This window comes from Mobula hypostoma, chromosome 6 (assembly GCF_963921235.1).
Source record: "Mobula hypostoma chromosome 6, sMobHyp1.1, whole genome shotgun sequence".
Classification (NCBI taxonomy): Eukaryota; Metazoa; Chordata; class Chondrichthyes; order Myliobatiformes; family Myliobatidae; genus Mobula; species Mobula hypostoma.
In genome coordinates, this window is record NC_086102.1 from 114,274,834 (window position 1) to 114,287,657 (window position 12,824).

The window sequence follows — 12,824 nt, forward strand, 5'->3', positions numbered from 1 at the left end:
CCATCTCCATCAAATCAGGATTGTGCATGGCACCCTGCTTGATAAATAACAGACATCACCACTGGAGTGGCTGCTGCGAGCTGCATCGCGTCGCCATCTTCTCCTCCCTCCTTCACTTGTTTATATGATAAAATATAAGATAAACAACAGTGGACCCAGTGTTGAGCCCTGAAGCATGCCACTGGTCACAGGCCTGCATTAAAAAACCTTGCTAAAGTCTTTGTAGATAACGTTCACCACCACCCCCCTCCCAACTGCATCACCACCAACCCCTTCGTCTTCTCTTCGTCACCTCTTTAAAAAAACTCAGATTTGTGAAGAATGATTTCCTATCTGCAGACCTATGCTAACTATTCCTATCGGTACTTGCAAATGCAGATCAGTCCTGTGTCTCAGAATGCCCTGCACTGACTTCCCCATCACTGATGTCCAGCTCACCAGCTTATAGTTCCCTGTCTTGTCCTTGTAGCTATTCTTAAATAATGGAACAATGTTAACTGTCATCAGTCTTCTGTACTTCACCCATGGCTAAGGAAAATACTAGTATCTCTGCCAAGGCCTCTGCAATGTGCTAGGATAAGCTTGGTGAAATCCCTAGGGTTTATGCATCTTTATGTGCTTCAAGACTTTCTGCATGATATCACAAACACGAGAAAATGTGCAGATGCTGGAAATTCAAGCAACACACACACACAAAATGCTAGTGGAACGCAGCAGGCCAGGCTGCATCAATAGGAAGAAGTACAGTCGATGTTTCGGGCCGAGACCCTTCATCAGGACAGACAAAGGGTCTTGGCCCGAAACGTCGACTGTACTTCTTCCTATTGATGCTGCCTGGCCTGCTGTGTTCCACCAGCATTTTGTGTGTGTTGCCTGCATAATATCAATATGTTTCAGGGTATCACTGATTTCTACTTTGATCTCTATCGCTTCCATGATTTCCATGGTAACTACACATGAGAAACATTCGTTTAAGACTTTACATGTTTCCCACGGTCCACACGTTGTTCCTTAAGGGATCTGATTTTCTTCCCGGTTACCTTTTGGATAGATAGATAATAATAATAAGTACTTCACTGAACCTGAGTAGGAAATTATATTATTATAAATTATTATAGATAAATAGATACTTTATTGATCCCAAAGGAAATTACAGTGTCACAGTAGCATTACAAATGTACAAATATTAGAAGAGGAGTAAGAAAGAACAGAAAAATAAGTTACCTCAAACAGTGAAACAGCAGGGGGTCATCATGTCCCCAGCTATAGGTTGATTCATTATAGAGCCTAAAGGCTGGGGGTAGGAATGACCTCATATAGTCCTCTTTAGTCTATTACTAAAAGTGCTCTGCTGTTTAGCCAAGGTGGCATGCAGAGCGTGAGAAACATTGTCCAGAACTCCCAGTTATAATTATAAAATATATTTTTTATGCTATACAAATAAATAAGATACAATGGTGATTATTATAATCATGCTGTTACGTACGCCGTAACTGGGTTGCCAAACCAGCAGAAATGGATCACTCAGTTGGAGCCTGGATTACTAGAACTAAGAAAGTTTTATTAAAGAAACAAGCAACACAGTACTCTAATCAAAAGGATAATGAATGCAACAGTTCAGCAATGATAAACACACATGTACACAGAATTAAGATAACAGGATCAATCAAGCTCTATCATTGTCTAGGGGTAAATGACCAGTTTCAAAGTGACGCAAAGTTCAGTTCAATTTAGTTCAGTTCAGTTTGCAGTAATCGCTGCCGTGAGAGATGGACAGTGTGGGGGAAGGAGAGAGAGAGCAAAACAAATGAATATTCAAGACTTCCACACAGACCTTCGCAGTCAGCTTTCGGGAGAGTCCTTTATGATGTCATCTGAGGTCACTGACCGTGACCCTTCCGTTTCCAGATACGATCGTTTCCCTGCGGTGAACCTGGCACCCAGGCAAGGGTGGACGCACACCAGGTTCTCGCCGATCGTGCCTTTCCACCCTGTGCGTCTATGGCCTGGTACTTCCCACCGACTTGTGAGAGACGCACCGCTTCCAGGGTCTTGTTACCTCGGGTGTCATGTGTCCTGCCTTAGCGAACCTGTCCCTTTTTATCCCCCTGCTGGGGTATTGCCTGTCCATCACTTCAAACAGTTCAGGGTTCAAAGGGGGAGCCGATCTTGACAGTTCTCCTTCCTTCATTAACATCTCCAAATGCTGCTCCATTGTTTTCCTTATCTCTCTCTCTCTCCTGAAGACAGGTGGCAGACCAACTGCTGATTCCACTGGTGCCAGCCCAGGCCAGCTACATCTTAATCTATGTGTATTCTTGTCACACTTCCCCCCTTTAAGGATTTTTACCGGGGGGGGTAAAAATTACAAACATGAATACATTATTTGATACACACACAAATATACATCTTTATCAGTTATTTGGCTAATACAGCGAGTTTGAAGTTGTCAACACCTGACAGACAGTCAGCCATCACATTTTCTGTTCCTTTTATATGTGTTATTAATAATCCCTTAGACCAGGCTCCAACTTAGCAAACTTCATAGTGGCCAAAAACACTGATGAATTGCGATCAATGTAACCTCTCATTGGGTTTCATCCCGGACCACAATAACAAGGGTCGTCCCATTCCGACTTAATTTTCTCTCACAAGGGCTTAGTAGGAGGGGGAGGGGTAGTGACCACAGAGTTATTGCAAAACTTCCTACAGTACCCCACCATCTCCAAGAGCCTTCTGAGGGCCCTCTTGTCTGTCGGGGTTGGGATGTCAGAGATAGCCCGCACTTTAGCTTGCATCGCTGCCAGCTGCCCCTGTGTCACCACAATTCCCAGGTAAGTGACCTTCGTGTGGCCGAACTCATTTTTTCCAAGGTTCACTATCAAGCTGGTTTCAGACAGCCGTATGACATCGCCAGTACACACCTCTGTGTTCGTCAGCCCTTTAGTCACTGAATTACTCATTCTATATGGTTGTTGCTCGCTAGGCTGACCTAGTGTAAGAAACACCACCCAACGTCCCAGTTCTTTGCATCGCCTCGGGACAATCAAACACACAGGTGCGAGTCGTTTAATTACTTCTCCTAAAGAGTCGCTTTGTTCGGGGATTAAGGGAGTGACCTTATCAGCAGACCTGGCCAAAACAATAGCCTTCTCCCATCTGGTCGATACCATACTCATCTTTTCAAAATGGTTTTTTTCTCTTATCAGGGGGACCCTAGCTTCATTGATTTCCGTGCTAACACTGACTAGGTTTGTTAGCATATCAAAAGCCTGTGACCGTCTCAGTTCGCGTCGGCCATAATCAATAACATCCTTCCTCCGGTGCAGCCGGTAAACCTCTTTCATGATTCCACCAACTGTTCCCTCCAGTACTTTAAAATGTCCACCGGGGGGGTACCTTGTGGGCCAGGTTAAAAACCTCATCCCCATAACTCTTTTGCACCACCCCCCATTCCTCATCTGCGCATACGGTACTTGGTTTCCCTTTCCTCCTTAGCTCTTCCTCCTCCACACAATAGCCTTCTGGTTCCCTTGTTAATTCTGTGTCAGAGAGAGCTGTCTCTGCCAAAACCATCAGCCCCTCGTCTCGCTCCTGCGCCTGCACAAACTCTTTCCTGGCTAATGCTACGTCTGTCCCAGCTCCCTCACTACCTCTTGTCTCACTACACTCCTTCTTTTCACTTCCTACCCCCTTCTCGTACAAGGCTGGCAGAAACGTCTCAGCTAAATTTACTACCGCAGTCCCGTGATGAACCTGTGAGTCCATGGGCGGGGCCTCAATGCTGGCAGGCTGACCTGTCAATCTCACTGCTTCGAACACGATTCCCCCAGCAAGGTCATTACTGAGCAAGACTTCCACGCTTTTCATCGGTAATTCGGACCTCACCCCGATTGTGACTAGTCCAGAGACCAGGTTGCTTTGTAAGTATATCTGGTGCAAAGGGACTGACTCTGTCCCTTCCCCAACACCTTTGACCTTGACCTCCCCAGTCTGGGTCTCTGAGCTAAACGCTAATACACTCTTCAGTATTAGTGACTGACATGCTCCCGTGTCTCTCCAGATCCGCACTGGAACTGGTTTTAACCCCTCCTTCACTGACACCAATCCGGCTGAGATAAACTTCTCGCGCCCTTCCTGAATTTTGGCAGACCTGTCCTGTCCTAGCAGTTCATTTACCAGCTCAATACAGCCAGTCAAAATCGTCGTTTTTCCTTTTCCCGTCTCCTTCTTTGGGGCAAAGCACCTGGACGCAAAGTGTCCGACTTTCCCGCAATTATAACAGACGACCCCAGGAGACTTCCTACCAGACTGCTCCCGGTCTACCTTATCCTTCTCACTAGTCCCCGGCTTACTTTCTGACTTTTCTGGCGGACTCTCCCCGCCGTCCTGACTACCCTTCTGGTAGCCTTTACTCGGGGCAAACTTCACTTTATGCGTCAATGCATACTCATCCGCTAACTTAGCAGTTGCGGCTAACGTGGCTGCCTCTTTCTCATCTAGGTAGGGTCTCATACCCTCAGGGACACAACCTTTAAACTGCTCAATCAGGATCAGCTGTAGCAGTCTGTCATAATCCCCCTCTACCCCCTTCGAGGCGCACCAACGCTCACAATATGTCTGCATCTCATGGGAAAACTCTAAATACGTGCGGTCCCACTGCTTCCTCGCATTCCGGAACCTCTGCCGGTATGCCTCCGGGACCAACTCATAAATCCTGAGGATGGCCTCTTTCACCACCTCGTACCTCTGGGCATCTTTCATGGAAAAAGCTGAGTAAGCTTTTTGGGCTTTCTCTTTCAGTACACTCTGAAGCAAAACAGCCCACTTATCCCTCAGCCGGTCCTGACTCATAGCAACTTTTTCAAAATGGAGAAAGTACCGATCCACGTCGGTATCGTCAAATGAGGGAACCAGCCTAACCTCCTGGGTCGCCCGGAACCCTTCACCCTGGTTCGGCACGGGCCCCTGCTCTGCCCTTATCCTTAACTTCTCCAGCTCGAATTCCCTTTCCCTCTGTTTCTCCTCTCGCTCCAACTGTCTCTCTCTCTCTCTCTCTCCTGCCTTTCTAACTCTTTCTCTTTCTCCCGCCTTTCTAACTCTCTCTCCTTCTGTTCTCGCTCCAACTGTCTGTCCCTCTCTTTCTCTTCTCGCTCCAACTGTCGTACCCGGAACTCGTGCTCGAGTCTCAGTTTTTCAAGCTGTACCTGTACCGCGTCTCCGGCAGGTTTTTCAATAGACACCACCTCCAGCTTGCCTTGGGGAAACACACCTTTAGATACATAGTGCTCTACGATAGCTCTGTGTATCTCCTCTCTCCTCATTGTCGACTTCCCCTTAGCAAGATTCAACCGTTTGGCCACAGCTACCAATACCGATTTCCTGGCATCCTCTAATGCCTCCAAGGTCGGCGCCTTTATAATTTCCTCGGCCTCCATTTCTGCTGTTTGTCTTTTCTTTCTTTCGGGAATTTTGACCCAATCAATTTACTCCGTCCCAAATTTAGCGTTCAAAATCCTGGACGAGAACTCCACTTATGTTACGTACCCCGTAACTGGGTTGCCAAACCAGCAGAAATGGATCACTCAGTTGGAGTCTGGATTACTAGAACTAAGAAAGTTTTATTAAAGAAACAAGCAACACAGTACTCTAATCAAAAGGATAATAAATGCAACAGTTCAGCAATGATAAACACACATGTACACAGAATTAAGATAACAGGATCAATCAAGCTCTATCGTTGTCTAGGGGTAAATGACCAGTTTCAAAGTGACGCAAAATTCAGTTCAGTTCACAGTAATCGCTGCCGTGGCGATGGACAGTGGGGGGGAAGGAGAGAGAGAACAAAACAAATGAATATTCAAGACTTCCACACAGACCTTCGCAGTCAGCTTTCGGGCGAGTCCTTCATGATGTCATCTGAGGTCACCGACCGTGACCCCCTCCGTTTCCAGATACGATCGTTTCCCTGCGGTGAACCTGGCACCCAGGCAAGGGTGGACACACACCAGGTTCCCGCCGATCGTGCCTTTCCACCCTGTGCGTCTATGGCCTGGTACTTCCCACCGACTTGTGAGAGACGCACTGTTTCCAGGGTCTTGTTACCTCGGGTGTCGTGTGTCCTGCCTTAGTGAACCTGTCCCTTTTTATCCCCCTGCTGGGGTATTGCCTGTCCATCACTTCAAACAGTTCAGGGTTCAAAGGGGGAGCCAATCTTGACAGCTCTCCTTCCTTCATTAACATCTCCAAATGCTGCTCCATTGTTTTCCTTATCTCTCTCTCTCCTGAAGACAGGTGGCAGACCAACTGCTGATTCCACTGGTGCCAGCCCAGGCCAGCTTCATCTTAATCTATGTGTATTCTTGTCACAATACTTATAAAATCTTAAGATGATCTTAAGGCTGTAGCTCTGCAAGGCTTCAGTGAAGAGATGCTTCACTCAGAGAAAGAGAAGCTCAAGTTATTTTTCCTTCACTAGCTGCTCCGAGCTGCTCAGCTAGGTGGAGACAACAGGCAAGGTAGTGCAATGCTCCTCTGCAGGATGTGGGAAGGCAGGGAGACCTCCAGTACCCCAATCACTAAATCTGTGAGAAGTGCATCCAGCTGCTGCTTCTAACAAACCGTGTTAAGGAGTTGGAGTTCGAACTGGGTGAACTCCGGACTATTCAGGAGGCTGAAGGAGTGATAGATAGGATATGTAGAGAGGTAGTTACACCCAAGGTGCAGCAGACAGGAAAGTGGGTGACAGCCAGGAAGGGGAAAGGGGTTAATGAGCCAGTGCAGAGTACCCCTGTGGCCATCCCCCTCAACAACAGGTATATCACTTTGGATGCTGTCAGAGGGATGACCTGGCAGAGGAAAGTCACGGTGGTCAGGTCTCTGGCACTGAGCCTGTTTCTGTGACTCAGACGGGGAGGGGAAAGGAGAGACTTACTGCGATGATAGGGGATTTACTATTTAGGGGAACGGACAGGAGGTTCTGTGGGCAAGAATGAGATTCCCGGATGGTATGTTGCCAGGACAGTTAGTAGAGAGGTTGTGGAGGCAGATGTTGGTGAAGCCTCAGACAAAGTTAGGAATCAAAAGGTTGAACATAATGTGACAAAATTGAAAAAGGTGAATACAGGATTGAAGGTGTTGTATCTGATTGTGTGCAGTATACAGAATAAGGTAGATGAACTTGCAGCACAGATGCAGACTGGCAGGCATCACGGAATCATGGCTAAAAAATTATAGCTAGGAGCTTAATGTCCAAGGATATACATTTTATCAAAAAGATAGGCAGGAAGGCAGAAGGGATGGTGTTACTCTTTTGGTAGAAAAAAATGAAATCAAATCATTAGAAAGAGGTGACATAAGGTTGAAAGGTGTTAAATCATTGTGGATACAGCTGACAAAATGCCAGGGTAAAAAGACCCTGATGAGATCGCAAACATGAGGAAAGAGAGTGGTGAATCTGTGGAATTCTCTGCCACAGCAAACTGTTGAGGCCAGTTCATTGGCTATATTTAAGAGGGAGTTAGATATGGCCCTTGTGACTACAGGGGTCAGGGGGTATGGAGGGAAGGCTGGGTTCTGAGTTGGATGATCAGCCATGATCATAATAAATGGCGGTGCAGGCTCGAAGGGCCGAATGGCCTACTCCTGCACCTATTTTCTATGTTTCTATGTTTCTATGAAATCTGCAGATGCTGGAATTTCAAGCAACACACATAAAAGTTGCTGGATGTTGCCTACAAATTACAATGGGAGATAGAAAATGCATGCCAAAAGGACAATGTTACAATAGTCACGGGGGCTTCAATATGCAGGTAGATTGGGAAAATCAGTTTGGTGCTGGATTACAGGAGGAGAATTTCTGGAATGCTTGTGACATGGCTTTATAGAGCAGCGTGGTTAGGCCCACTAAAGGATCAGTTATTCTGGATTGGGCCTTGTGCAATGGACCAGAATTGATTACAGACCTTAAGGTTAAAGAACCCTTAGGGGCAAGTGACCATAATATGATCAAATTCACCCTGAAATTTGAGGAGGAGAAGCTAAAGTCAGATGTATCAATATTACAGTGGAGTAAAGGGAGTTATAGAGGCATGAGAAAGGAACTGGTCAGAACTGATTGGAAAACAACATAAAAGCAGAAAGAGCAGAAATTAGTGGGAAGTTAGAGGATTGGGAAGCTTTGAAAAAATATCAGAAGGCACAAATAAATTGTCATTAAGAAGGTAAAGGTGGAATATGAAAGTAAGCTAGCCAATAATATTAAAGAGGATACCAAAAGTTTCTTCCGGTACATAAAGTGTAAAAGAGAGGCAAGCGTGAATATTGGATTGCTGAGTAAAGGCGCTGGAGAGGTAGTAATGGGGGACAATGAAATAGCGGACAAACTGAATAAGTATTTTGCATCAGTCTTCCCTGTGGAGACACTAGCAGTATTATCGAAGTTCCAGATGTCAGGGGGATGAAATGTGTGAAGTTACTATAACTAGAGAGAAAGTTCTTGGGAAACTGAAAGGTCTGAAAGTGGATAATTCACCTGGACCAAATGATGTACATCCCAGAGTTCTGAAAGAGGTAGTTGAAGAGATCATGAAGGCATTAGTAATGATCTTCCAAAAATCACCAGATTCTAAAATGGTTCCAGGAGACCGGAAAATTGGAAATATCTCTCCGCTCTTCAAGAAGGAAGAGAGGCAGAAGAAAGGATACTGTAGACCAGTTAATCTGACTTTAGTGGTTGGAAAGATGTTGGAGTCGATTATTAAGGATGAGGTCTCTGGGTACTTGGAGATACATGATAAAGTAGGCCTCAGTCAACATGGTTTCCTCAAGGGAAAATCTTGCTTGACAAATCTGTTGGAATTCTTTGAAGAAGTAGCAAGCAGGATAGACAAAGGACAACTGATTGATGTTATGTACTTGGAATTTCATAAGACCTTTGACAAGTTCCCACACGAGGCTGCTTAACAAGCTACGAGCCCATGGTATTACAGGAAAGATCCTAGCATGGATAAAGCAGTGGCTGATTGGTAGGAGGCAAGAAGTGGGAATAAAGAGAGCCTTTTCTGACAGGCTGCTGGTAATTAGAGGTGTTCCACAGGAGTCTGTGTTGAGACTGATTCTTTTTATGTTATATGTCAATGATTTGGATGATGAAATTGATAGCTTTGTTGCAGAGTTTGGAGACAAGATGAACATAGGTGGAAGGGCAGATAGTTTGGAGGAAGTAGAGCATACAAAAGGACAGACAGATTAGGAGAATGGGCAAAGAAAAGGAATACGGTGTCGGTAGGTATATGGCCATGCACTTTCGTAGAAGAAACGAAAGGGTTGACTATTTTCTAAATGGAGAGAAAATACAAACAACTGAGGCACAAAGGGACTTTGAACTCCTTGTGCAGAATTCCCTAATGGTTAATTTGCAGTTTGAGTCTATAGTGAGGAAGGCAAATGCAATTTTAGCATTCATTTCAAGAGGACTAGAATATAAAAGCAAGGATGTAATGATGAAACTTTATAAAGCACTGGTAAGGCCTCACTTAAATTACTGTGAGCAGATTTGGGCCCTTTTTCTTAGAAAGGATGTGCTGAATCTGGAGAGGGTTCAAAGGAGGTTCAAGAAAATGATTTCAAGATTGAGTGACTTGTCATATGAAGAGCATCTGTTGGCTCTGGGCCTGTATTCACTAGAATTCAGGAAAATGAGAGGTGACCTCATTGAAACCTATTGAATGGTGGAAGACCTTGATAGAGTGGATGTGGAGAGGATGTTTCCTATGGTGGGAGAGTCTAAGACCAGAAGACACAGCCTCAAGAATAGAGGGACATCCTTTTAGAAAGGAAATGAGGAAGAATTTCTTTAGCCAGAGGGTCATGAATCTGTGGAATTCTTTGGCACAGGCAGCTGTGGAGGCCAAGTATTTATGTACGTATATTTAAGGCGGAAGTTGGTAGGTTATTGATTGGTCAGGGCATTAAGGGATACGGGGAGAAGGCAGTAGATTGGAGCTGAGTGGAAAATTGAATCAGCCATGATGAAATGGCAGAGCTGACTTGATGGGCCAAATAGCCTAATTCTGTTCCTATATCTTATGGTTTTATGGTCTTATGGTCTTACCTCAGAGCCTCCATACCAGGTGGTGAGTCAAACTACTCTCCATTGTACATATGTAGAAATTTTGCTAGTCTTTGGTAACACAACAATTCTTCTCAAACTCCTTAGCATGGCATCTTTGGGATTGTATCAATATGTTGGGCCCCAAGATAGATCTTCTGAGATGTTGGCACCCAGGAACTTAAAGCTGCTCACGTTTTTCACTGTTGAGGGGACTGATGTGTGTTCCCTCAACTTCCCCTTTCTGAAGTTCACAATCATCTCCTTGGTGTTCCTGACATTGAGTACAAGGTTGTTTTTATGATACCCCTCGACCAGCCAATCTGTCTCACTCCTGTATTCCTCCCTGTCACCATCTGAGATTTTGCCAACAGCAGTGGTGTCATTACAAATTTATAGATGGCATTTGAGCTGTGCCTACCCACATAGTCATGAGTATAGAGAGAGTAGAACAGTGGGCTAAACACACATATTGAGTTGAATTGTGACGAGGAGGAGTAAATGCTGAGTGATCACTATAGCTCACCACATCTAATGCTAAAACCCTGTGGGGAATGACCACTGGACTCCTTCCACTACCACACCTGAAGGGGCAGAGAAGGGTGGGGTACCCTTTGAAAAATGAAAGGATTATCTCTTCCAGGAGTCACAAGGGGGACAACAGTGCTATGTTTGTTGGTGTTCCCCTTCTCTTTAATGAATCAGAATGAGAATCAGGTTTATTATCATTGATATATGTGTTGTCAAATTTGTGTTTTGCAGCAGCAGTACTCTGCAATACATAAACGTTATAAATTACAATAATAAATATATTAAAAATGTTAATTAAATAAGTAGTGCAGAAAGAGAGCAAAAATAATGAGGTAGTGTTCATGGGTTGGTTCGCTGTCCATTCTGAAATCTGATGGCAGAGGTGAAGAAGCTGTTCCTGAAACATTGAGTGTGGGTCTTCAGGCTCCTGTACTTGGTAGTAATAGGAAGAAGGCGTTATCTGGGTGATGGGGGTCCTTAATGATCACTGCCACCTTCTTGAAGCATCACCTTTAAAAAGTGTCCCTGATGCTGGGAGGCTAGTACCCATGTTGGACTGGGCTGAGTTTGCAACTTCCTGCAACATTTTCCAGCCTGTGCAGTGGCTCTTCCACACCAGACTGTGATGCAACCAGTTAGAGTGCTCTCTGTGGTACACTGCTGAACGTACCAAGCACGAATATAGTTTTTTTGCACTATTTCTATATATTAATTATCACATATAAAGTCTGAAATTTAAAAATGTACAATCCCTGCTGCCAGGTGGGTGTGTTGGGGCTGTGGGCAGCTTCTAGTGATGTGAAACTGATCCCCCTGCCTGTGCCTCCTCTCCGACAGGCTCTCACCAGTCGAGACGGGTCAGAAGCTAGCAGCGAGGTCAAGCTGCCCCTCTTGCAGAATGGCTCGGTGAAGGAGATCGAGGTTAAGTGGCAGGTGGTGGAGCAGGGGGTGCCAGTGTGCATGGTCTACAAGGACTACCTACAGACTGTGGCAGAGAAGCGCTCTGCCCACTTCTAATTCCTGGAAGACCGGTTCTGAAAACAGCTGAGCATGGGAATGTGTTGAATATCACCAAAGAAAGGCATGTGAAAATTAATCATGAAGCTCTGTTCTCATCATGTGCTACTATAAGAAATACCCAGCGTAAAGGGTCCTCCTTGAAACTGGTGCCGAACATTGTGTTCTATACTGTGACTTCCACTGTAGGGAGGACCACACCATGTAATCATTAACCCCTCTGTTTCCTGAGTCTTTGCAGTATTAAGGGAAGTAAGTATTGCACAGTGAATCTTTGCACACTGGTAGACACAAACGAAAGGCGATATCTGACCTGAAAATCAAGAAAACTGCGGCAGGTCAGGTCACAGCTGTGGGAAGAGAGAAACTAGGTCAGCATTTCAGTCTGGAGAGTCTTTGCCAAGTCTTGGGGAGTCTCTTCCCACCAATGTGGCTGGTCCTGCTGAGTGTTTCCAGCATCTTGTTTCGTCTAGCCGCCCCAACTGATGACAGCACTAAGAATGATCAAATGCAGCTTGAGAGGAAGGGATTCTGAAAAGCGTTCACTTTTAAATTAATAGTGATTATAAAGTAAAACATTCACAATTTCAAATGGATTTTAATGGTAAATTGAGCGTTGATCATGAAGAATTTTGATGGAAACAGTAACAGGTAATTATAAAAGGCTCTTAATAGTAAATGTTGCCAGGTGATTATAAAGATATTTTAAAGGTCAAAGTTGAGCTGTTAATATTCACTGAGGGAAAATCTGTCTGTTCCCAAATCTGTAACTTGTGCAATTCTGAAACTGAAATTGATTACTAATCAAACTAATTGTTTGCAAATACACACCAATTGTTTTATTATTCTTTCTTAAGAAAAAAAAATAAATGTCTTCCAGCCTGAGAATGTTGCTATTTGATGCTTCCAAGCCCAAAATATGGGCAGATATATGTGTAATGGACACGTCCAGGATGCCTACTAGTCTCCAGTCAACAAAATGCTCCTGGGAGAGAAATTATCGTTACAATGCAGCGCAACTTATGGTGGAGGTACATCCAGAAGTGGAGTTGACAGTGGTGATGAGGGGAGGCTATCTTTAGCCAGGAGCCTCCGATGCAATTGGCCTCTGTTGGACATTCTCCCCCTGCCCTACTCGTGCTGCACCCTGTAAGGCAAGCACTTC

General features: G+C 44.9%; 1 protein-coding gene across 4 annotated transcripts in view; it reads left to right on the plus strand.

The window, feature by feature from the left end:
* trpm2 (transient receptor potential cation channel, subfamily M, member 2) overlaps window positions 1-12,533 on the plus strand; it is a 200,903-nt gene extending 188,370 nt beyond the window's left edge. For all 4 annotated transcript variants that reach the window (XM_063051496.1, XM_063051495.1, XM_063051499.1 and 1 more), the window contains one exon: window positions 11,480-12,533. In XM_063051496.1, the coding sequence (XP_062907566.1) occupies window positions 11,480-11,659 (180 nt within the window). In that variant the 3' untranslated portion in view covers window positions 11,660-12,533. The remainder of the gene's footprint in view (window positions 1-11,479) is intronic.
* The last annotated feature ends 291 nt before the right edge of the window (window positions 12,534-12,824 follow it).